This window comes from Meles meles, chromosome 7, assembly GCF_922984935.1.
Source record: "Meles meles chromosome 7, mMelMel3.1 paternal haplotype, whole genome shotgun sequence".
Classification (NCBI taxonomy): domain Eukaryota; kingdom Metazoa; phylum Chordata; class Mammalia; order Carnivora; family Mustelidae; genus Meles; species Meles meles.
In genome coordinates this window covers 96,183,049-96,207,485 of record NC_060072.1, presented here as the reverse complement: position 1 = coordinate 96,207,485, position 24,437 = coordinate 96,183,049, and the positions used below count along the sequence as shown (strand labels likewise).

Here is a 24,437-nt window from a genome sequence, read left to right as displayed (position 1 = left end):
CGCAGCCAAAGCCCGCGTTGTCGCTTGGGTCTTGTGAGAAACCCGCCGAGCCTCCAGACTGGAGCAGAGAGCACGGCGCAGCCGGCTTGGGGAGACGGGGAACCAGCGCGCGAGGTGGGGGGCGCCGGGGCAGTTCCGGGCGCCAGGGCAGGGCGGAGGGCGCCAGGCCGGGGGCCGCCTGCGCGGCTAGCGCCCCGCGGCCCGGCCCAGGACGGCCGCCAGGGAGCGCTGCGGGCTCCCGCTCGCCCGCCCCCCGGTAGGCGGGGCCGCGCTCTCCCCGCAGCCGCCGCCGCAGCCGCCGCCTGGGCCGCCCCGTGTCCCCGGTGGAGCCGCCGCCGCCGCCGCGGGGAGCTCGATGCGGACGGAGCCCGGGCCGGGCCATGGGGATCCTCAGCATCACGGACCAGGTCAGCCCTCCTGTTCTTGCCCGCTTTCTCCTTCCAGGGTCCGGCGCCGCCGCCACGCGAGCCCGGGGATGTGCGGCCTAGGCTGGGCCCGAGCCCGGGGCTCCCGCTCCTCCCGCCCCGCCCCACGCCGTGCTCCCCTCAACCGAGCCGGTGTCCTTGGGGGCCTGGCGACCGGCCAACATGCCGCGGGAGTGTCCTCTGCAGCCAGGACCCCAGAGCGGAGCCCCTCCAGCAACGCCCCTCATCAAACCAGGTGTCCTCCCCCGCCCCCCACCGCTGGTTCCGTTCCGGCCCGCTTTCTCTGAACGCCGGTTCTTCCTGCAGCCGCCCCTGGTCCAGGCCATCTTTAGCCGAGATGTGGAGGAAGTGCGTTCCCTCCTCTCGCAGAAAGAGAACATCAATGTACTGGTGAGTTGGGATCAGGGAGGATGGGGAGCCAGTAATCTGGGCCCTGATGTTCTGGACCCCTCCCAACCAGTGGGGCGGCTCCATGGCTCCTTGGCTCGGAAGAGGCCGCAGCTCTTTCTACCCAGGGATGGGCGCCTGCTCTACATTTGGAGATGGAGAGCAGGTCAGGCTTGAAGCATAGACCAGTGGAGCTGAGGATGCCCAGAAACGGTGTTCTCTTCTGAACCATCAGTATCTGCAGCGCCCCCACCCCTCCTGGAAGAAGGAGACTGCCTCACAGCCCCTTGGCCCTAACCCCCTGACTCCCTGACTCCACCCTCCCTAGGTGCTTGTTTTGACCTAGGATAGGGATTTAGGAGCCTGCAGAACCTATGGGAAGAGGTGGGGAAAGGCCTGGAGCTCTAAGACTTGGGTTGGGGTCCTTGATAGTTTACTCTCCTGCACAGCTGCTGCTCTTTTCTGCCTTCCCAGGACCAAGAGAGGCGTACCCCATTGCATGCTGCTGCCTACGTAGGCGATGTCCCCATCCTCCAGTTGCTACTGATGTCAGGTGAAAGTGGGGAGCTGGAAGGTGTGGCACCTAGGGAGGGGACCTGAGGGAAGAGCCCCCCTCCCCCCATATCCAATAATTGTTCTCTGGTACTTGTTCTGGGAGAGGCTTCATCTCTATCCATATTCCTTGGCCTGATTACTGGCTTCCTTCCCTACTTGCTGTCCACTTCCCACCAAAAGAGGAAATTATATCCCCACAGGTGCTAATGTCAATGCTAAGGACACACTGTGGCTGACCCCTCTTCATCGTGCTGCTGCTTCCCGAAATGAGGTATTGGCCTCTTCTGCCCTTTCACCCAGAGAGGATGAGTTGGTTAAAGGTAGAAGTTAAGGATCGGCGAGCCTCAGCTGTCTGCTTACAAACTGGTCTACCCCTAGGTCAGGAGACTAGACCTTGGCCCCTCCTTCCTACCCCTAGAACTGGCTGGTAAGGGGGTGCTGAGTGTTGCCAGCTGATGTGACGTCAGGGGAGAGCTTAACACTGGGCTGGCAGACTGCAGGGGGCCCTGCTGCCAGGCCTGAGTGACTCATCCTTCCCTGGGGGGCCACCTTGGAGTCTGATCCCCCTCTGGGCACTGAGATTTCTTACCTTGTGATGGAGGGATTGAGGGTAGTGATCTGTTGCATCCCTGCCCCTCAAGCAGCCTGAAAGTTGACAGCACAGAGGTCAAACGTGCCTCATCAGTTGGGTCCAGCAACCCTGAAGAGAAAGGGTGGGGTGGGAGGGAGGGGGTAAGGAGACCTCTCCCTTGGTTCCATGATCAGTTCCGTTGTTCCAAACACCAGGGGAGAGACTAAGACCAGTGTGAATGGGGGACCAATGGGAATGCAGTGGGTTGTGATTAGGAGGGACCCTTTAGGCTGAATTTTAGAGAGGAATCAGCATCTGTTTGCCTACTGAGGTAACGGAAATGATTTTGGTGCCTGCGGAAGGACTGAGGGAGGGTATTTGGGGCAAGGTAGTAGGAGTGTGTATTTTTTCTAGTGAAAAGTAATGAAGGATTGGGATTCTCTATATATGTGGATTTGCTTGGCTGTAGCTATATGTGTGGGTGAAGATTTTCAGGGTCTGGGTTAGGGAGTGATACCAGGTGGCTTGAGGAAGAGGAGGGGACTTCAGCAAGGTTGGGACGATTTCAAACTTTCAGAAGATCCAGAAGATGGGGGGCGCCTGGGTGTCTCAGTGGGTTAAAGCCTCTGCCTTCGGCTCAGGTCATGATCCCAGGATCCTGGGATCGAGCCCCGCATCTGGCTCTCTGCTCTTCTGGGAGCCTGCTTCCTCCCCTCTCTCTCTGCCTGCCTCTCCGCCTACTTGTGATCTCTGTCAAATGAATAAATAAAATCTTAAAAAAAAAAAAAATCCAGAAGATGGGAAGTAGACGTTGAGAGGCTACGTATGTTGGAAAAATGAGAAGAGACTCTGTGCTGGGGGATGGGGGCTATGGGGGGATTCCACGGGGCCACATGTGCCATGCTGATCTGTTCTTCCCTCCATTTGTTTTACTTCCTACTTCCCCTCTCTTTTCTCTCCTATCCCTGCTCCTTTACAGAAGGTGCTGGGACTGCTGCTGGCACATTCAGCAGATGTGAATGCCCGGGACAAGCTGTGGCAAACACCACTGCATGTGGCTGCTGCCAACCGGGCCACGAAATGTGCTGAGGCTCTGGCACCCCTGTTGAGTAGCCTCAATGTGGCCGACAGGAGTGGGCGCAGTGCCCTGCACCATGCAGTGCATAGTGGGCATCTGGAGGTAAGGACTGCTCCAATCCATACCCAGCTGAGCCCCGTCCCATCCTGTCCCGACCCTTCCCTTCTCTTCCCACCCCACTTACCTTCCTCTGCTTCTGGGCCATCAGGTCTGGGGAACAGCAGCCTGGATAGACACTTGGGCTCGAGCACCAAATGAATGGTTGGGTTAGATTGAAATTCTTGACTAGGACTTAAGTCCAAGGTAAACTCTCTAAAGGTGGATGGAAAATGTTTATATACCTGCCTGTTTCTGAAGTGAGTGTCCCTGTTTTTCAAAACGTTTTAGAAGATTTTTCAAAAGAAGTTAAGAACCGGCAGATCATAGGAAGAGACTCCCTCAAATTTCCCTCAAACTTCCAAATCTGTATGGGATCTCCTTCTTAGCATCTGCTTCCTCTGTTCCCTTTAGTTCTCCAGATTGTTCTGTTCAAGAACAAAGACATTTGGCTGCCTCAGCCTTTTCAGGAACTGAGGCTTCTGCCCTTAGGTACACTGAAAGCATGAACCTGGCTCTGAACAGGTGTCTTTCATATCCTGATACAGACGGTGAACCTGCTCCTGAACAAGGGAGCCAGCCTGAATGTCTGTGACAAAAAGGAGCGGCAGCCTCTGCACTGGGCAGCTTTTCTGGGTGAGAAAGGGTTCATGGAAAGAGGAGGAAATTGACATTTAGGATTTCTGAGGCAGGGATGGGGATTGCAGCCTTTGGAGAGAGGCACTTGGGGTCTTAGTTCACCCTCCACACCCTTGAGAGCCTCCTCTTTCTCCTAGGGCATTTGGAGGTCCTGAAACTGCTGGTGGCACGGGGAGCGGACCTCGGCTGCAAGGACCGCAAGGGCTATGGGCTGCTCCACACAGCAGCGGCCAGCGGCCAGATTGAAGTGGTGAAGTACCTGCTCCGGATGGGGGCTGAGGTCAGGGTGATGAGCCCGGGAGGCTGGGTGCTAAGGGCAGGGAGTTGGGCGTTGGAGTCTGTGTGTAGAGACGTAAGGTGCTGGGATTGTTGGAGCGGTTGGGGGAGGTTGGCAGGAAACAGTGAAACGCAGTGAATAGCGCTTGCTGGAAGAAATAGGCTTGGTCTATTGAGTCAGGACCCTGAGGTGTCTTGGGCGGTTGTTGGAATTCTGGGGTTCTCTAGGCTATCTGTGCTGGCTTCCATTTTATTTAAACTGATACTTCCCTGTGCCCTTATTTGCACCCTTGGAAATCCAGATCGACGAGCCCAACGCTTTTGGAAACACAGCTTTGCACATCGCCTGCTACCTGGGCCAGGATGCTGTGGCCATTGAGCTAGTGAATGCAGGAGCCAATGTCAACCAGCCGAATGACAAGGGCTTCACGCCACTGCACGTGGCTGCAGTCTCCACCAATGGCGCTCTCTGCTTGGAGTTGTTGGTCAATAACGGGGCTGATGTCAACTACCAGGTGCCTGAAGGGATGACGCCACAGCTTGGCTCTGGGAGTGCTGGGAAAGGAATCTGGCTCTGGGGGTCCTTATCTTCCCCTCTGGATAACTCTGGGGAATCATCACTTGCCTCCTAGGCTGATCAGACCTTGCCAGGAGAGTATGGGCTGAGCAGATGTCTGCAAGACTAGTCCATCCTCAGAGATGTGTCCTTTTGAAGGGGGAATAGGGCCTTCTCAGTGCCTTGTGCTGAAAACAAAAAAATTGCCATATTTTTACAGAGCAAGGAAGGGAAAAGTCCTCTGCACATGGCTGCCATCCATGGTCGTTTCACCCGCTCCCAGATCCTCATCCAGAATGGTATGAACTTGAGAGACTTTGTGCTCTCTTCTTCCACTTCCCCAGAGAACTCATCCTTAGAAACCCCTTTGTTTCCTCATTCCACCTCCCACACCCCCTTCCAGCCAGGATGAGCACCTGGAGCTCTGAGCAAGGCACCTGTGGAAATGGCCCTGGTCTTCCTGCCCCTAAGGCTTAGAAACAAACTAACACCTGTGGAAGGCTTGGCCTGGGACATGGCATGAACCAAGCACTCACATGGTAGCTAGGTAGCGTGAGGAGTCTGGAGCCTAAGGTCGGCCTGAGTTTGTGCACTTCCCCTCTCAGGCAGTGAGATTGATTGTGCCGACAAATTTGGGAACACGCCACTGCATGTGGCTGCTCGCTATGGACACGAGCTGCTCATCAGCACCCTCATGACCAATGGCGCGGATACCGCCCGGTGAGTTGGGGTCCTTCGGATCTGTACAGGCTTCTCACGTCAAACGTGGAGGCAGAAAGAAGCTTGCCAAAAGGAAGCTTGCCGAACCCCACCGTCTCCTGGGCTAGTGGGAGGGGGCCCACAGAAAGGAGGTCTATAACCAGTCTCTCCTGGACCTAAGGACCGAGTCCCTCAACTTCTCCCCAGGCGCGGCATTCACGACATGTTCCCTCTGCACTTAGCTGTTCTCTTTGGATTCTCTGACTGTTGTCGTAAGCTTCTTTCCTCAGGTATGTGCTGACTGGTTGGGGGGTTGGGCAGGTGTATAGGTGGGTGCAGACCTCTCCCTGCTCTGGTCAGGGCCCTCAGATGGGATCCGTGGCTGTTCTGGCCCTGCAGGTCAGCTGTATAGCATTGTATCTTCACTCAGCAATGAGCACGTGCTTTCAGCTGGGTTTGACATCAATACGCCTGACAACCTTGGCCGCACCTGTCTTCATGCTGCTGCTTCTGGAGGGTGAGTTTTCTTCTGTCTCTCCCCGGCACTGAGATCTGGGCAAGGGTGTGGGCCCTACTCTGCTGCCCAGATGTCTCCCCCTGTCACAGTGTGAGCAGTCACAGCAGAAAGGACTGTCTACAGCGCCATCCTTCCTCAGCCTCTCCTTGTGCCTGTGGCTTCTCTCTGAGCCTCTCGCTCTCTTAACCCTCATCCTCTTTCCTTTTAGGAACGTTGAATGTCTTAATTTGCTGTTGAGCAGTGGAGCTGACTTGAGGAGGAGAGACAAATTTGGAAGGTGTGTCGATATGCAGCAGTAGATGTGGGGAATGTCAGCTAAGAGAGACGGACGATGGAGGGAGTGGTCGGGGCTTGGAGACTAAGTGGGGAGAGTACTACAGAGCAGCTCCAGGCTGCTCCTCTGGTTGCCTTTGGGTCTGCCCTTGGCTCTTTCACCCACCCTCCTTGCTTTCTCCACAGGACCCCACTGCACTATGCAGCCGCCAACGGCAGCTACCAGTGTGCAGTCACGCTGGTGACGGCTGGCGCGGGCGTCAATGAGGCCGACTGTAAAGGCTGCTCTCCGCTCCACTACGCCGCTGCCTCTGACACCTACCGGAGGTGAGAGTCCCACTTTGGCCTTCTCAGCCCCACTCGCCTCCCTGAGCCTCCCCTGACTTCACTGTCTGTACCCCAGAGCGGAACCTCACTCATCTTCCAGCCACGATGCTGAAGAGGATGAGCCACTGAAGGAGTCCCGCAGGAAGGAGGCCTTCTTGTGAGTAGCTGAGCAGAGCCCCTGGATGTGCTGTCCCAGCGGCATCAGGTCTGGCCCTGCCACACTCCCACCCACTCCGGATCCTGCCACCTCACTTCCACTGCTAGCAGCTGGCCCGCCTGCAGTACGTTGGGTGCGCTCTGAGGCCAGTCCTAGACTAAGTATTGTGGGTACAAACCAAAGTAGGAGACCTAGTTCCTCCCCTCAGGGAATTGATGGTCTTCCTAAGAGAATCAGATGAGCTAAACACACCAAATCACTTGTCTATTCCATAAGAATTGAGGATTTATTTACTAGGTACTAAGTACCGTGATAGATACAAGGATAAAAGATGAATTACTCTTGGGGTGCCTGGGTGGTTCAGTCAGTTAAGCATCCAACTCTTGATTTTGGCTCAGGTCAGGATCTCAAGGTTATGAGATTGAGCCCGTCGGACTCCGTGCTGGGCTTGGAGCCTGCTTGAGAATCTCTCTCTCCCTCTCCCACTGCTCCTCCCCACATCTTACTCCCCCCAAAAAACCCAAAACAACAACAACAACAACAACAAAAACCCCTCAAATTTCTGTCCTTTGAAAATGAATAAGCTGGGACGCCTGGGTAGCTGGTTAAGCAGCTGCCTTCGGCTCAGGTCATGATCCCAGCGTCCAGGGATCGAGTCCCGCATCGGGCTCTCTGCTCGGCGGGGAGCCTGCTTCTCCCTCTGCCTCTGCCTGCCACTCTGTCTGCCTGTGCTCACTCTCTCTCTCTGACCAATAAATAAATAAAATATTTTTTAAAAAAAATAAATAAATAAAAGAAAATGAATAAGCTGTTGGGAAATAAAAATGAAAGGGCATTTACATATTCTAATGTTAGATATTAACAATAGGGAGAATAGTGCAGGGCATGTGGAAACTCTAGACTATCTTCACAGTCTTTCTGTAAATCTAAGAGTGTTCTGAAATGAAAGGGTTGTTTTTCTTTAAAGAAGGATACTACAATCCAAGAAACTCAACTGTGTGACTTTTGACAACTTAACTTCTCTGTGCCTCAATTTCCTTAACCATGGTAGGAATAAGAATCAGATCATGAGATCATGATGCAGGCTAAGCGATTTCATATACTTGAAGTGCTTAGAACAGTGCTTGACATGTAGTAAGTGCTGATTATTATTATTGCTGCTAGCGCTTCTAAGCTACCCTCTAAGAAGGGTGCCAAGGGAGCACAGAGGGAGAGGCACCTCACTGGGAAGGTTGGGGAAGGCCTCACAGAGGGGAGGAGGCTGGGAGCAAGCTTTGGATGAGTAGGACTTCTTCAGAGAGGTTAGAAGGAGAAGGCATTCCAGACAGGAGGTCAGCGTGCGTAGAGGTGGGTGGAAAGTGTTGGTAACTAATAACTATGCTCTAGGTTCTCCAGGAGAGCGTTCCAAGGATAAAGGAAGGCACCGAAGCCAGAGTAGGGCTGATGTGAAGGAGGTGGCGGGTCTGGAGCCAGGGTTGAATGGACAGGAGTTGGCCTCCATGGAGCAGAGGACAGGTGTTACGCAGCTGGGCCTGGAGGGGCTCCCTTGCCCCTCTCCTCTGCACTTTGCACAACTGGGCCCTCCCCTGCTGGGCCTGTGCCTGCCTCACAGTATACCCCTGTCCCCCAGCTGTCTGGAGTTCTTATTGGATAACGGTGCAGACCCCTCCCTGCGGGACAGGCAGGGCTACACAGCTGTGCACTATGCAGCCGCCTACGGCAACAGACAGAACCTCGAACTGGTACGTGCGGGACCTTTGTGTTTGTGGATTCTGAAACTGAGGGGTGGTTGACTCAGATGTGGTCTCTAGCGCCAGGGGCTTCAGGGATGTCTGTGGGGATGGAGGGATAACATCTTAGAAATTCAAGAACCTCAGCCCCTACTTTCCTGCCCATTGCAGCTCTTAGAAATGTCCTTTAACTGCCTGGAGGATGTGGAGAGCACCATTCCAGTCAGTCCTTTGCACTTAGCTGTGAGTCCACAGTCCTTTCCCCCTGCCTTCCTTGTCGCCCCCTGCCCCAGACCCACACACAGGCATGAGCACTTGGGAATCTGTCCTAGCTTCTGCCTTCTTGTGGGGATGTGGCAAGCAGGAAGTGGTCTGGGAAGGGCTGGGTGTGGTGCAAGTCAAGAGTCTGAGGGGCCCGAGAAGCTCGGGGGGCGGGGGGGGGGACTGCTGCTTGGAGTTTCCCCATGGGGCCTAGGAGCAGAGTGGGGACAGCGTCCCGAGCTGTATCCATCAGTTACTTGCAACCCCCCCCACCCCACCCAGGCCTACAACGGTCACTGTGAAGCCCTGAAGACACTGGCCGAGACGCTGGTGAATCTGGATGTAAGGGACCACAAAGGCCGGACCGCGCTCTTCCTGGCCACCGAGCGGGGCTCCACTGAGTGTGTGGAGGTACTTACGGCCCATGGCGCCTCCGCACTCGTCAGGGAGCGCAGACGCAAGTGGACGCCCCTGCATGCTGCTGGTGAGGACGCCCTTCAGGCGCTTCCCTCCCCTTGCTGCCCCGGGCATGGAGATGGGTCCCAGACCCTTCCTGAACGGGCTTAGGGTTGGGAGTGGAGCAGGGCAAGGAGAATGGAAACTTCAAGTTCTGATTCGTGGCTTCCTGTCCCCTTAGACTTTGGCCTGCCTCCCTAGGTCTTCCCTTAATCTCCACCCTTGAGTCCTTCCTGCTTGACCTGGCTGCCTCCTTCCCCTTGACCGTGCCTTTACCCAGACCCTTTTCTCCTAGCTGCCTCTGGCCATACTGACTCCCTGCACTTGCTGATCGACAGTGGGGAACGAGCTGACATCACAGATGTCATGGATGCCTATGGACAGTGAGTGTGGGCCGGGGGCAAGGTGCAGCTTTTCGTGTCCCTGCAGGCCTTCACCTTTCTCCTGCCCCCTCTGTAGAACCCCACTGATGCTGGCCATCATGAATGGCCATGTGGATTGTGTCCATCTGCTGCTAGAGAAAGGATCCACGGCTGATGCTGCTGACCTCCGGGGCCGCACCGCCCTCCACCGTGGGGTGAGTGACCTCCTGGGTGGGGCTGCTCACTGACAGGCCTGGACTTGGGAACACAGGACCCATCAGCAGTAGGACAGCAGACTGTCTAGCAGGTGGGCCAGTATTTTGTGCCCAGGGTCATAATTGGGCCTGGAGGAGTACCTGACATCTGTAGCGGGTCTCCCCGATTCCTTGCTTTGTAATCTCATACAGCCACATGCTCGCTACCTAGTCCCTGTCCCAGGAACCCCAACCCTGGTCCTGGGCCCCTGGCTAATGATGCCACCATCTCAGGCCTTCTCCACCATCAGTTGGCCTAAAGCTGTCTCCTCCTCAACCCAGGGGATGCTTCAATCCCTTCATCCTCCAACACTGCCATTTGTTCCCTACTCCAGAGTGCCAGAATTAACTCTTGCCATTCTGCTTGTCTGTTGGCATAGAGAGGAGGGAGGCAGGAGATGCTGACACCTAACATTTAGAGTTGGCACAAAGACAACGATGGCGCCCTGGAAGTGGTTCTCATTCCCGGGAGAGCTCTGGCGACTGGCTGTGAGGCAGGGGGTGGCGCTGCGCCCTCCCTCACGCTGTTACCTCGCCCACAGGCAGTGACTGGCTGTGAGGACTGCCTGGCTGCCCTGCTGGACCACGACGCGTTTGTGCTGTGCCGAGACTTCAAGGGCCGCACCCCCATTCACCTGGCCTCAGCCTGTGGCCACACTGCCGTGCTGCGGACGCTGCTGCAGGCTGCCCTTTCCACAGACCCCCTGGATGCTGGAGTGGATTACAGTGGATACTCGCCCATGCACTGGGCCTCCTACACTGGTGCGGGCTGTGGCCTTGGCGGGTGCGGGAGTCGGGGTGCAGCGTGGGGGAGGGCAGAGCAGAACAGAGACCGAGGCCCTGTGGAGTTGAGGGAGGGACCCAGGTTAAACTGCATCTTAAAGTGGGGTGTCCTAAGATGGCACCGGACAGAGGTGGTCTTCGTCCCTCTCCACCCGCCACTGCTCTTCCTTTCTCCTGCTCAGGACATGAAGATTGTCTGGAGTTGTTACTTGAACACAGCCCGTTTTCATACCTGGAGGGAAACCCCTTCACTCCTTTGCACTGTGCAGTGTAAGTCCTTTCCTGCACCTCCACCCTGCTCGGGGATCTGGGACCGGGGCATAGGACAAGCATTCCATTTTCCTTGTCCTTCCTGCTGACCCTTCCTCCTCCCCCAGAATTAATAACCAGGACAGCACCACAGAGATGCTGCTGGGAGCTCTGGGTGCCAAGATTGTGAACAGCCGAGATGCCAAAGGACGGTGAGTGGTGGAAGGCTTGGAGAAAATGCTCGATTGCCTCTGGCCTCTTTCTGCTCAGGCGAACGAGCCTTCCCTTTCCTCTCTCCCCTGACACCCCCCCACCCCCCCGCAGGACCCCTCTTCACGCCGCTGCCTTCGCGGACAACATATCTGGGCTCCGGATGCTCTTGCAGCATCAAGCCGAGGTGAACGCCACTGACCACACCGGCCGCACCGCGCTCATGACGGCGGCCGAGAACGGCCAGACCGCGGCTGTGGGTGTGTAGGGGCTGTGTGTGGGAGGGGCATCTCTCCTTGTGTTTCTGCAAGATGGGGCAGGCCTGCCTGTGGAATGGCTCAGGAAGCAGGAAGCATGTCTCTGGGTAGTTCATTCTCTGCAGATGGCATGCAGAGTGGAGGCAGATGGGAGGGCCAGGAGCTGGGAGGGCTCCTGCTCTGGAGGAAAGGTGTCAGTCCTCTGCCCCCCTTTCTCTTGCAGAATTTCTGCTGTATCGAGGGAAGGCAGACCTTACTGTGCTGGATGAGAACAAGAACACTGCCCTCCACTTGGCTTGTAGCAAGGTATGGCCTGGATCGGGGATGTCGAGGGCTGTCTAAGGGGCAGGGCTTGATGAGGGGCCAGGGGGCAGTGGGAGGGTCTGCCCACCTGGGGGGCAGACTGGAACGGCCATCAAGATTGTCCAGCCTGCATAGCTCTTTGTCCTCCCACTACCCAACTCCCGCTCTGCAGCCTGCCTGTTTCCACTCCATCTCTATTCCTCTCCCTCAGGGCCATGAGAAATGTGCCCTCATGATCCTGGCAGAAACCCAAGACCTTGGCCTTATCAATGCTACCAACAGTGCGCTGCAGATGTGAGTGCCTGGGGAAGGGGGCTCCTGGCTGGGGGAGGCAGGTGGGTGAAGAAAGAGCCACCTGCCTTCCAGGGGCTCTCTGGAACTCCTGGTAGTTGTTCAGCACTCGGAATACTCCGGCTGAATGAGGAAGGGCAGCATGGTACCCTACTGATTTCTTGCTCCTTTTTCCTTTCTTCCAAGGCCACTCCACATTGCTGCCCGGAACGGTCTAGCTTCTGTGGTGCAGGCCCTGCTGAGTCGTGGGGCCACAGTGCTGGCTGTGGATGAAGAAGGTGGGTGGGGTCCCGAGTCCCCCGCCTCTCCCAGGTTTGGGGTCAGGGACATTCTTCAGGAGGTGACTTCTTAACCTTAACCTATAAACTGGTGTGTCTTTTTTCCCCCAGGGGAACTCTTCAGAGCAGGGACGCAATACTGATACACTAGAGTCTCTGAGGGCAGTCTGACAGAACTAGGCAGACCCAGCACTGTCCTCAGGAAGACTTCCCACACATCTCAGCCTCCCAGCCTTGTGTCCCCTGTGCTCTTCCCTTTACCTCCCACCTTGACAGTCTGCCTGTTAGCCCCCCTCGGCCCTCTTGGCCTTGAATTCTGATGGTTCTGGGTGCTTGCCTGCCTTGGCTCCCCTCAACAGATGAGAGCAGGAGAGCTCAGGGCCTGGGGGAAGATGGGTGGGGCTCTGGGGCTGCAGGACCCCAGGCCTCAATTCTCCCCCTCTGCTCTGCAGGTCACACCCCAGCGCTGGCCTGCGCCCCCAACAAAGATGTGGCAGACTGCCTGGCCTTGATCCTCTCCACCATGAAGCCTTTCCCACCCAAGGACGCCGTCAGTCCTTTCAGCTTCAGCCTGCTCAAGAACTGCGGCATCGCAGCAGCCAAGACGGTGGGTGGCTGCGGCGCCCTGCCCCACGGGGCCTCCTGCCCCTACAGCCAGGAGCGGCACGGCGCCATTGGCTTAGACGGCTGCTACTCGGAGTAGCCCCCCTTCGGTGTCCCTCCCCCTGCCGGTGGCTTGATATCTTATTCTATTTATTTAGAAAAAGTCTATACATTTAGGGCACTTTAAAGGAGAACACGACTGGGTGGGGGGTACAGAACCGGGGGGAAGAAGCACTGGGGAGCAGCTGCTCACCCCTTTGCCACACCATCCTGGCCTGGCAGGGGTCTGGGACCGACAGGGAGCACCCCAGGCCCTTGGCACCCCCAGGGCAACCCCTTCTGCCAAGTGTCCCCAAATGATTGCTAAATGCCTGGCTACCCTCTCCTTTACCCCATCTCTCAGTTTCCCCTTTCTGCTGCCAACTCCCCCTTCCCTTCTCTCTGTCTCTCCTCTCTGGGTCCCCCTGCCCCTACTGCCAGGCAGATCCCTCCTCCTCTTCCATACCCATCACTGCCTCCCTGCTCGGCTGGCCCCTCCACCCCCGCAGCAGTGAGAAGCCTTAATTTCTGGTACTGTGTGAGCACTCTGGGGGTGTCCCCCTCCCCCTTCAGGGGCAGCTAGTGGATGAGGGGGGAGGGTATTTAGCACTGGGGCCTGGAGCTTTTCCCCCACTTCTGTACCCTGTCACCCCTAAAGTTCAAATGCAAAACACTTGAAGCAGCAACTACTGTACCTGGGCCCCAATCCTGCACTCTCCCCTGGCTCCTCATATGCAAATCAAGGGCTGGCTCTGCCCCCACAGCCTGCTCCTCCCTGACTCCCTGCCTCGCTGGCCTGGCCCCCTAACCACGCACTTTAACCTTGCTTCTTTCTTTTCACTTCTTTTGGGAGGGCAGAGCCTGTGGCCATTCCCACCCTGGCTCCCCCTCCCTTAACTGAGGCTTGTCATGAATTTTTAAGTAAGCATTTTATCCTTTAGGGGAAGAAACAAATTAATTTCCTGCCCATTTCAAAACCACAGCCCTAGTATGTCCTGTGTGTTTCAGGCATGTGTTTGCATGTGTGGGGAGGGAAGGACCGTGTTCTTCCTCCTGTGCCCCCCCGAACCCCATAGTTCCTCTGTGCCCCCACCTTCCGTTATGTCCAAGAGTACCCACCGACCCCAGTCACTCCTGATCTGAAGCCAAAGATGGTGGGAGGGGCAGGGCAGACTAGGGTCCGTGGCGACTCGGGACCGGCTTCCCCTCCAGTGTGAGGATGAAGCTCTGATCTAGGGAGCGATAAATACCCGCTGAGGCTTTGTCCCTGCCCTCCCGGCCTCGGGGAGAGATGGGATTGAGCGAGGGGCCGCACTGAGTAGATTCCCAAAAGTCGCACCCCAAAAGCCAAACTGGGCCGGAGTGAGGAGGGGGCAGTTTTCTCTCTAAATGTAGCATTGAATTTGGCCCTGGTCCCTTCCAACGCCCTGTCCATCCATCTCCCAGCTAAGCCTCCTGGACAGTTGGACCCACTCCCACAGCCCAGTGTTCCCTTCCTCACACTCAATACCTCAGCCAGGGGCCAAGACACAGAACTTGAATAGAGGTCATGCCCCCTCCACTCCCACAGTGCACCCTTGCCCAGTTTGGCTGCCATCAGTATTGTCCCCTGAGAACTGGACAGGCTTCGTTTACACAGTACAGGGTTCCCCCCAACCGCTGCCCGGGGGATCCCTCAGTTTCCTTCCCCCACCCACGCTTGCTTTGTTCACAACCTCACCCACTTTTCAGTTGTGTCCCCTGCAAGTCTTGCCGCCCTCGCCAAGGGGGTGCTGAGGGGAGAGGGGGGCATCCCAGGGACCCCTCCCTCCCTAACAGATACCCTTAACCATACCTCATGCTGGTTCCCTGAAGCCTGGGGTGTTTGTCCAAGTCCTTATTCTTTTTGTCATGGTCTCTATTCCCTCTCTCTGTGTCTTGCTTCCCCCAACCCTCAGTTCCTAAACCATTTCAAAGCTTCCAAATGACCATTATTGGTGAGAAGGATTATGCAGCTTTTAGTTTTTAGTTTTGTTTTCAAAGCCAAAGGGCCTTGCGACGCCCCTCTTGCCCACCTCCCCTTCACACCCTGCCCTCCCCAATACGACAATCAATGTGACCTCTCTTAAGGGCTGCAGCCCCCCACCCCCAACCCTGCTGGTTCTGCAAAGCTTGCCCCTAACTTCAACTCTCTCCTCAAATCTTCCCATTCCACTCCCTCCCTCTCATTTTGGTGCTGGGAATTAGGTGATAGGGGGGTGAGGGGGCAGGGGGTGGGCAGAGAGATGGGTCCTCCAGAGAAGACTCTCGGGGTATCAGTCGTGTTCTCCTTTATCAATGTTTGGCGACGACAGGAAGAATCTGAGTATTTATCAGGAGCCCCCTTGTTTTGCTAGATGAGATTTCTGGCTGCTTCCTCTCCCCCCCCCCCCTCCCCCCCCGCTGCCCCTTCAGCACACTGTCAGCAGTGCTGGGGCAGGTCGTGGGGAGTCCTCTGCCCCTCCTCGTGCGGCTGTGAGGAGGCGTGGAGGACGAGCAGCCCCCTCTCCTTATGCCAAAGGAAATCCCACACCCCACCCCGGGCTCCCCAGCCCCTAGTGTTTTTTGAAGTGTTTTGACCATTCTCATGGCCACTGCATATTTATTTTAATGTTAAGATTTTTTTTTTAAACCTCTTTGACTTAAACGGGTGTGGAGAAGTAAAACAGGCAGAATGCCCCCCAATCTTAAGGGGGTAGGGTGGGGAGGAAACACCTCCTTCCCTTTGCCCTCCCTCTTCCCTCCCCCTCTCCCCACCGCAGCTCTAAAGCACTTGCTTCAAGTAATAAGCACTTTTGAGAAAAGGCCTATTTTAAGTGAGGACCCTGGGAGCAGCCCCAGGTCCCAGCAAAGGAGACAGAGCGAGGGCTACATAGGAGACAGGGAAACAGGCTTGTGAATCAGAGGGCGAGTTGAAAAGAGCCAGTTTTTAGTTTCTGATTTTTGGGGAGATGTTTCTGATTGGGCGGTGGCTTTGGTAGGGTTGTGTACTATCCTTCAGAAAAACAAATGGCACAAACTGTGGGTCCCAGGATGGGCCAACAGACCCGGGTCACTGCCACTGTCCAACTGAGACTGACGGGCCACCTCCCCCGCCGTGGCCCCCTGAGCCATAGGACTGCTGAAAACCACTGAATGTACAGCCCAGGTTGGGGTGGGGAGCAGCCCCTGGGGGAGGGGGCTTCTCCTTCTGTTTGGTGCTGTGGGGGGTGGGAGAGATGAGATGAGGGACTGCCACCCCACTTAGACATGTGTTTCTTGGGGTGGAGGGGCTGAGGAGGGCCTACCTCCCTCTCCAACCCCAGCATGGCCCCTCTTCCTTCCTCATCCCTATCCGTTTTGACTGTAAGTCCAGCTCACCTTTGCCTTCAATATGTAACCAAAGGAAAACTCAATACTGTTTCCACCGCTGTCTGCCCACCCGAGCACCTTCTTACTCCCCGAACCTAGAAGGGGAGGAGAGGCTGGGGGCGGGGTGGGGGGCATGGGGCCAGAGTGAATGGTTCTGCAGCTTCTTCCAAGACCCCTGGAAGCCTCCGCTGGGGTCTTGGAAGGGGCCCTGCGAGCTGAGGGCAGGGCCTGGCTGGAGGGGCTGGGAGCAGGCCTGCTCTATCTCTGTGCACAGGATTGTTTCTTCGTCTGAATGACTCCAGTGACTGCACTCCAGCAGGGAGGCCCCTTCCTCCTTCCCTCTCCGCCATTCCTCCCCCTCTCCCCACATCCCGTGTTCATCCCCACCTCCCTTCCCACCGCAAAGGAAAATAGCCTTACAGACCCTAGCCCAGAAGCCCTCCTCCTGGGGCAAACCAGTATAGGGGCCCCATCCCGCCTAGTTTGAACCCTACCTTTTAAGAAGGAGGGATAAGGAGCAAAGCAGCCCCTTCCCCTCTAATTGTGGTGGCTCCAGCCCTCCGTGGCCTTGACCCAGGTCGGGCAAGGGCGGAGGCAAGGAATCTTTGAGGACCAAGCCCAGTGGTCTGGGAAGAGGGAGGTGGAGAGGGAAGGGCCTGACTTGGGGACTCCCTCCTCCCAACCCAACCCTAGAGAAGCGACCAAATCCCAGAGATGGGAGGAAGCTGGGGTGGGGAGGGTCTGTTCTATGAATTACTTGAAGGTACTGACTCCGAGGCTGCTGTTGCCCACTTAGGTGTGAGGGGGACACTGTCACTGCATTTGGGAGGGCAGAGGGTGGCGGGTGACGAGAGCATCTGCCCTTGGCCCGCGCTCGCTCCTGCTAGGCCCTTTCCCTGGGGAGCCTGGCTTTGCCCCCCAGGGAAGACTGGGAGAGCCTTCCCCTCCCATCTCCATCCCTCACTCTGGGCACCCTCTCCAATTGCACTAAAGTAGCTGTTGTGCCAGTCTTATCCCCACACCAGGGTGGGGTCTCTGCTTCCAGTCCTTTCTCCCCCGACTGCCTCCACTCCTGTCCCAGACAATCTCCTTGTTCCCCTGTATTCCTGGATAGCTCAGCTTTGTATGTGTGTGTTTCGGGGGGTGGGGGTGGGTTCCGGCTGGAGTGGGTTTGGTAGGGGTTTGGGAAGGGCTAGGGGCAAGATGGAGGACAGAGTCTCCTACCCGCTTCCTCAACTCCAAGCCACAGAAGCCTGGGAGGGAGGGTGCCTACTCTCGCTGCCACGTGTCTTGCAGATGTGCCAAAATGGGGGTGGGGGGAGGGGAGGGGAGGGGAGGGTGCCTGGCAGAGCGGCCCCCAGGGTGGCTCTCTCAAAGCAATACAGTTCCTCCGGCCTGGGGGACGGCAAGACAGGGGAGAGGGTTGGGTTGGGGACCTGGGGGTTCCCTGTGTACAGCTGTGTATATTCAGGGGTGTTCTCTGTCTGGTACCCGCCGTGGGCGTCTCTGTGTGTGTGAACCCCCCTCCCCCGTGCCCTGCATGACCTGTGATGCTGCAGACACCACCATCCTGTGTGCAGGGGTGTGTTGGGGGCACCGAGGGGCATGTTCTATGTCCTGTCACCCCCTCCACCCCGTGACCCATGTACTCGGTTGTAGGAAGTAAAGAGAACTGAGCACAATTCACTGGATTCTAGTTGAATCTTTCTCAAAGCAATTTTCCCGTTCCCGCCCTTGTACCCTGTCCCAGATCCACCTGTGGTGCTAGTGTTGGGGTCGGGGGTGTTTAATGCTGGTGGGCAGCAATAAAGGGCAGGTCTGCCCAGATGCCTGTATCCCCAGGGTGCTGAGGGCAGCAGGAAAAAGTGGGGACCTTGCGGTGCATTTGCCCCACCCCTCCCCCTCCCCCCAGGCTAAAGCACAATGCTCTCCCTGCAGATGGACGCACCCTGTCCCCTCCAGGCCCTGCTCCTGTCCTCTCGCCCCGCCCCCACCTGCTTTGAGCCCTCCTCCCACCACATCCTGGTTTTCTATGCTGTTTTGGTGCAAGTACAACTGTCGTAGTCATGGCTTTGGGATGGGTTCTGTTTATTAAAATCCTGTTGCTCCTACTGGCCCTGTGTCCCGCCTCCATTCCTGTGGTTGGGGGGAAGGAAGGGCAACCTTTCCACTGGTCCCCATCAGCCATCAGAGACCGGGGGCCGCAGCTGCTCCTCCACCAGGGCTATGGTGACCATGAGGCCGCCCCCCAGCAGCAGCCCCAGCCCCTGCAGTAGCACATGGAGCGTAGGGAGGGGCTCTGGAGGTCGAAGCAGGGCTGGTAGCTGAAAGAAAGGAAGAACATCAGGATCCTGGCCTGGTCTCTGCCTCTGCCCCCAAGCAGGAGAGGGAGGTGTCGGAAAGTACCGGCAGCCCCTCCAAACTCCTCCAGGCCCTTGTTTCTCAGGCTCCACCGGACCTGAGGTCCAGCACCCTTCCAGGTGGCTGAGGGGAAAGGGGTAGGGGACGGTGAAGGTGGAGGGACCAGGGACCGGTACCCCCCACCCCGCCAAACCCACCTCCCTGCTGCCCTTGCTTTTCTCTGCACCGCCCCACACCTCTCACCATGTCCACAAGGGCCACATAGAGGAAGACCCCAGCAGTGACCCCAAACACCCAGGGAGTGAGGGGGACAGGGCCCAAACTGAGCCCCACCCCCAGGGCTGCACCCCCTAGTCCCAGAGCTCCAGACACCAGGCTCAGCAGCAGCAGCCGCCGGAAGGACAGGCCCGCCTGGAGCAGCATTGCGAAGTCACCTGTGGGGACAGGGGTGGTGCGGGAATAAGCCAGGGCTGCCCCTCAGCCTCGTCACCTGCCGGGCTCCCAGCTTCCCCCTCTCGGAGGCCTCTCCTTTCTGGAGTCCACCCCACCCCACTTCACTGCCATTCCTACCCAGTTCGTGGGGGAGCTCGTGGCAGAAGACGGCCAGGGTGGTGCTGAGACCACTGGAGAAGCCATCGGAGAAGGCGGCACCTGGGATTGGCAGGATTGGAGGTCGTCAGTCTGGGGAACAGCACAGCCACTGGGCTTCCTCTCACCTAGTTCCTGGGTGCCCTCTCCTGGGCTCTGCCTCCCTCCTTCCCCTCCCCTCGCACCTATGGCCAGCCCATCAGTGAGGTTGTGCAGACCGTCTCCCAGGAGGACCATCCACGTGATGTGGGCACCACCGCCACCCTGGTGCCCATGACTGTGGCCTTGGTGCCCAGCGGGGACTGGGGCTGGTGGGGGCTGGCTGGCTTGCTCGCCGCGGCCCTGAGCTTCTGGCTCTGCAGGAAGGACAAGGGCAGTGCGGGTGGCTGCAGGTGAGAGCCAGGAGCCTGCTCTTCATTTTCTCTGCTTACCTGGAGCTGCCTGTAAGGGCTGAAGGGCTGTCCCGCTGCCATCCTCCAGGTCCAGGGTCGGTACCCTGAGATCCTTTCTTTTTCGCCTGCAGCATCTCTGAAATGGGAGGGTATCCCTCCTGGTGGGGGAGGCAGCAGAGCCGGGGGGCTAAGGAGGGGCCAGGCTGCTCACTGGGAAAAGGATACCTGGGCTCACCTCTAGCACTTGGGGGTGTTTTTTTTTGGCCTTTCCCCTCTCTTTAGGGGTTGGCACCTCCCTGTTTCTTGTTGACTTCAACTTGGGAGAGGAGGGGCCCTTTGGCCAGAAATCCTGGGTCTGTGCTGAGTGGCCCCAACCCACCCCATTAGCTTTCAGGTCCTGCACCCTCTGGCAAACGTCAGAGCGCCAGGAGCACCCTCAGCGCCCCACCTGGCTAGTGTTGGCCAGAATTCTGAGCTTGGTGGAAGGAGGAGAAGAGTATCACTCACTGGCCTGAGCCCTCGACGCCGCAAAAGCCCTAGTATGTTTTCCAGCACAAAGAGCAGGAAGAGACCTCCAAGTACTGACAGTCCCGGTCCCAGGTGCTCCTCTGGTCGTCCGCTAGGTCCAGCATGCTGCCCCCCTTGTGCCTGCCAGAGAGGGGGGTCAGGGCAGACCCCAGAAGCCCGTGCACCTACAACATCCCCCTCGTGTGAGGGAGGCAGCAAGCTTTCATTCACTTTCTATCAGAAGGCAGCTGTGGGCTGCAGCCTGGGACTGGGGAGTGGAGCGTGGGAGCTGACAGGAAGGGGGAGGGAAGCCCTTGGGTACCCGGAGGGGGCTTCACGTACATGTGGCAGCAGGTGGAGCAGTGCGTCCCCACAAAGTGTGCCCACGGCCAGGGCCCCCAGGAAGCCTAGCAGGGGCCGCAACAGACGTGGTCCCAGGAGCCGCAGCAGGAGCAGGGAGAGGGGGGCGGGGAGGCTGAGCAGCAGGACTGCCAGGGCGCTATGAACCAGGGCTGGGGAGAATCAGGGACTGAAGTTAGGCTAGGGGTGGAGGGTGGGCCTCGGAAGCAAGGTGGGGCGGGGATACCCTGCAAGGGGAGGCAGCACCCCCAGTGAACCCCATTGCTTGGCTAAGGGCCCACTCTGTGCCAGGATTCGAGGAGCCCTGCCACCCACTCTCACCCACTAACCAGAGAGAAGATCCCCTGGGGGAGTTGGGGTTGGGGCCTGGATGCAGACACGACTGTCGATCTGATAAAGCAGGGCTGGACACAGCAGAGCAAACTGATGAGGGGTCAGAGGTGCAGCGGGGCTCAGGCCAAAATTGACCAGCAGCTGGGAGCCATTCAGACACTAGGGGAGTTGAGTTGGAGGTCATACATTGGAGCACCGCTGAGAACGGTGACTCAGATCTTTAATGTCTGTCCTTCCATTGCATGAACTCCTGGGTCTCTCCAGGGTCCCCTTCGCTCACCCCGGCGGGTGCATCAGGGACTAGGGATAGTTCTGTATGATCAGTATGTGTTAACTATTAGTGAATATCCAGTCCAGTGCAAATGTTCAATTCAGTACAGATGGGGTGCTAATAAACAATGCCACCATCTCCCTCCCTCCCAAGCCCCTGATGACTTCATTGATTTGGTGATTTAGTTGGACGCCTAGAGCCCTCTGTTGCAGAATCTTAGGAGGGCAAGAACTCAAAATGCCATCCAACCTTCCTTGCAACAGCCCTGTCACATGTTCATCCAGCCTTGGCTTGAATGCCCCCTATGATAGGGTGCTCACCCTCACCAGGCCCGCTTCAGAGTTAGCTTTCACTGCCCTCTGGTGTGTGTAAAAGAAGCTCACTTTCTGGCTGAAGACAGCCTTCCTTTCCCTGCAGGTTTCCTCTCCAGAGAGCCAGCCCCAAATCCTACCCTGGGCTGTTTCTCTGGATCCTCTGCTTTGCCCAGTGTGGTCCCTAAGCCAGGTCTGGGAGAGTTTGGTTTGGACTCATGTGTGCTGAGCCCAGAGGAACTGTATTTCACTATTGGAATAACATACCCTAAGATCACACCTGGATTGGTTTGTTTTTTTAACTAACTGTATTAAATTACTCTTTAGGGGCACCTGGTGGCTCAGTCTGTTAAGTGTCTGCTTTTGGCTTGGGTTATGATCCCAGGGTCTTGAGATCAAGCCCTGTGTAGGGTTCCTTGCTCACCGGTGAGTCTGCTTCTCTCTCTCTCCCTGCTCCTGCTCTCTCTCTGTCTCTTGTGCACGCACTCTCTCTCTCTAATAAATAAATAAGATCTTTTTAAAAACAACTCTTTAAACATTTTAGGCCATCTAAAGCCTATGGTCCTTACCCCGCACCTAGAAATCACCAGACTTACATCCTCATTCAGATGGTCAGCCAGTGAATGGTCCAACAGCAGAAGCCTGTGAAAGAGGTCCAGGCCCGAGGGTGCTGGCCCACGGGGGGATGCTGGGGCCTTTGGCTTCTCTGGGTCACCCCATCCCGAGGGACCCAGAGGCAGCCCTGCCCAGACATCCACACTCAGCTCAGGGTCCTGTGATCTGGAATGGATGAGATAACAAGTCAGACTAGCTCATGTTCTTTAGGAAACTGCCCTTCAGGGGTGCCTGGGTGGTGTACTTTGTTAAGCGTTGGACTCTTGGTTTCAGCTCAAGTCATGATCTCAGTGTCACGAAGTCGAGCCCTGAAATCAAGCCCTTAGTCGGGCTCTGAGCTCAGCGTGGAGTCTACTTAGGACTCTCTCTGCCCCTCTCCCCTGTTCTCTGTCTCTCAAATAAATAAATAAATCTTTAAAAAAGAAGAAAGAGAGGTCCCTGGGTGGCTCAGTGGGTTAAGCCTCTGCCTTTGGCTCAAGTCATGATCTCAGGGTCCTGGGATTGAGCCCCACATCAGGCTCTCTGCTCAGTGGGGAGCTTGCTTCCCCCCTCTCTCTCTGCTTGCCTCTCTGCCCGCTTATGATCTCTCTCTCTGTCAAATAAAATCTTTTAAAAATTAAAAAAAAAAAAGAAAGACACTCCCTCTTGAGGCTCTTAGGGTGCTTAAGGGGGAAAGGGGGGTACAGCCACTAGCTGGAGTTTCTGGGATCCAGAAACCATGGAATGTCATTTCTAGGAGGATCTGAGAATTGTTGATTTATAGGTGGGTCTAAGAATAAGAATGGGGGCGTGAGAGTGAGAGAAATTGATGTGAGGTGGGGGGCAACCCACCTCACATCTGAAAATGCTACAGATTGGGAACCAAGTCAGCCTGGAGGCATTGAGCACTGGGACGAAGAGCAAGGAGTTGAAGGACCAAGGGATTTGGAAGAGGGGAGAATTAAAAGGCAGTAGAGGCAAGGAGGGCCATGAAGGAATACAGGGAGTCAGATTTTGAAAAATTTGTAATTCCAGGAATCTCATTTTAGGAAGCCAGAGCTAGGCAACTGGAGACTGATGGAAGCCCTGGGAAGAGTGGGGGATGTGGCATTTTGGGGTGGGGGAAGGGGTTAGTACCTGTGCGTGGAATTGTCTCCAGCGGGGGGTGCAGCCCGACCAGCTGGAGGCCCATGGTGTCCCAGCCGAAGGGCCTGAACTCGGCCTAGCCCCAGGCTGTGGAGAAGCCGTGCTAGGCCCCCCAAGGTCAGTGTTCCGTTCTCTCCATACAGGCCGAACAGCTGGGCCAGGTAATGGTTCTGCTCCTGCTCAGCAGGGCCCAGGTTGGGGGCTGAGCCCCCTACCCAGCCCAAGGTCACCCACACACACAGGCCAGCCACCAGATGACTCTTTGGGGGCCCCATTATTGGGGGGAATGGGCTAGAGGCTCTGCTTCGGGCTTCTATTCCCCTTGGAACATCCTGAGGACCGTGACCTGGAAGAACGAGGAAGAAAGGCCTGGGCTTCTGCCCTGCTGGTCTAGCTCAAGCCTGGGGATTCCTCACTCCCTGTACAGCCCTGCCTAGAACCTAGCTGCAGCCCCCATTCTAGCCTCATTTCTCCCTCCCCATTACCTCCTTCTGGAGCAGCCTCTTATTTGCCAGTTCCCAGAACACCTTCCTTGACCCAGAGCGCCTCCTTCACCTGATCCAGAGCTGACCGCCCATCCTGTCCCCAAAACCCCACCCCTCAATCCTGCCCCACCTCTCCATCTCCCCTCAAATCACAGGGCCTCACCCTCGTTAGCAGTGTAAGAGCTGTCACCTCTGGTCCTGGGCAGGCCTTACTGTGGACGCTAAGACGTTCCTGAGTCGGGAAGGGGAGTGGGGCTCAGCCTAGGCGGTCAGGTGGAATGGAGGCCACGTCAGATGGAAGGCTGGGATGGACAACCCCCCTCCCGACTCCTAGCCCACCTGCCTTGGGGTGGAGTCTGGGAGGGGAGGAGCCAGTGTGGGAAGGCTCACGTCAGAGAGGAGTTAATGGTTCACTGGTCTCTGGGGTGGGGGTCAAAGGTCAGTCTTGGCTGGGCCCCCGGGTAGGGAGGGGCCACCCTCTGCCCCTGGAAAAGCCACATGGCTAAGAAAAACCCGAGCCTGGCATTTTCTTCTAAATAATTCACCCCACTAACCCACTTGGTACCATTTCAGCTTTTCCCCCTGCATATCCTCTCACCACACCCCACATCACATCTGGTACTGGGATTCCTTCATTTCCAACCCCATCCCCCACATTCCCTGGGAAAGTGGGATCCGGGTGTTCCTCAGCTGGTAAGGGGATAAAGAGGCAAATAAGTGGCAACCCAGGGGCGTGGGGAAGAAAGCATACTTAGCAACTCCTTGTCCCAGCAGAGTAAGAGCCAGAGCTCTGGGAATCAGTGATCAAGAAGGGGGACGCTCTGGTGGAAAGAGGGAAGAAATAACTGGGCTCCCCTCAGATGTCTAACCCGGCTTAAGATCAGGGGAGCAGTCTGATTAGGGCAACTGCCTAGGGGGTTGAGGTTGGCGTTACCTGACAGCAGGACTGGAAGGACGCCCAGAAGAAGGGGGACACAGCCTTCTTGGTTCCAGCTGTGGGGGGGTAGGCAGGCAGGGGGGCAAGGGTCACCTGCGGGGGGGGGGGGGCAGGGGAGGGAACTACCTTAAAGGGGCAGGCCCGCTTTGCC

General features: G+C 56.9%; 2 protein-coding genes across 9 annotated transcripts; one reads left to right on the top strand and one right to left on the bottom strand.

Moving 5' to 3' along the window:
* Nucleotides 1–17,929, top strand: ANKRD52 (ankyrin repeat domain 52). Its single transcript, XM_046011308.1, has 28 exons — nt 1–407; nt 732–815; nt 1,287–1,365; nt 1,568–1,638; nt 2,918–3,118; nt 3,661–3,748; nt 3,889–4,031; nt 4,330–4,542; nt 4,804–4,882; nt 5,189–5,303; nt 5,490–5,572; nt 5,682–5,799; nt 6,008–6,076; nt 6,259–6,399; nt 6,476–6,556; nt 8,187–8,298; nt 8,458–8,529; nt 8,830–9,031; nt 9,299–9,386; nt 9,463–9,580; nt 10,162–10,381; nt 10,585–10,672; nt 10,780–10,863; nt 10,976–11,121; nt 11,342–11,424; nt 11,633–11,715; nt 11,899–11,990; nt 12,443–17,929. The coding sequence occupies exons 1-28, from the start codon at nt 381–383 to the stop codon at nt 12,691–12,693; spliced, it is 3,231 nt and encodes a 1,076-aa protein (XP_045867264.1). The 5' UTR covers nt 1–380; the 3' UTR covers nt 12,694–17,929.
* A 143-nt stretch (nt 17,930–18,072) lies between these two features.
* On the bottom strand, nt 18,073–24,376 carry SLC39A5 (solute carrier family 39 member 5). Of its 8 annotated transcripts, XM_046011311.1 has the most exons (13): nt 24,284–24,353; nt 24,101–24,170; nt 23,513–23,610; nt 22,856–23,210; nt 21,721–21,904; nt 20,539–20,701; nt 20,192–20,361; nt 19,850–19,990; nt 19,382–19,478; nt 19,136–19,306; nt 18,933–19,013; nt 18,606–18,796; nt 18,073–18,325 (listed from the first exon to the last, which is right to left on the bottom strand). In XM_046011311.1, the coding sequence occupies exons 4-13, from the start codon at nt 23,137–23,139 to the stop codon at nt 18,182–18,184; spliced, it is 1,626 nt and encodes a 541-aa protein (XP_045867267.1). In that variant the 5' UTR covers nt 23,140–23,210; nt 23,513–23,610; nt 24,101–24,170; nt 24,284–24,353; the 3' UTR covers nt 18,073–18,181. The 8 variants fall into 8 exon arrangements, with proteins under 8 accessions (XP_045867267.1, XP_045867265.1, XP_045867266.1 ...); XM_046011309.1 differs by lacking the exon at nt 24,101–24,170 and having other exon boundaries at nt 24,284–24,376; XM_046011310.1 differs by lacking the exon at nt 24,101–24,170 and having other exon boundaries at nt 23,513–23,581; nt 24,284–24,361.
* Between the last annotated feature and the right edge of the window lie 61 nt (nt 24,377–24,437).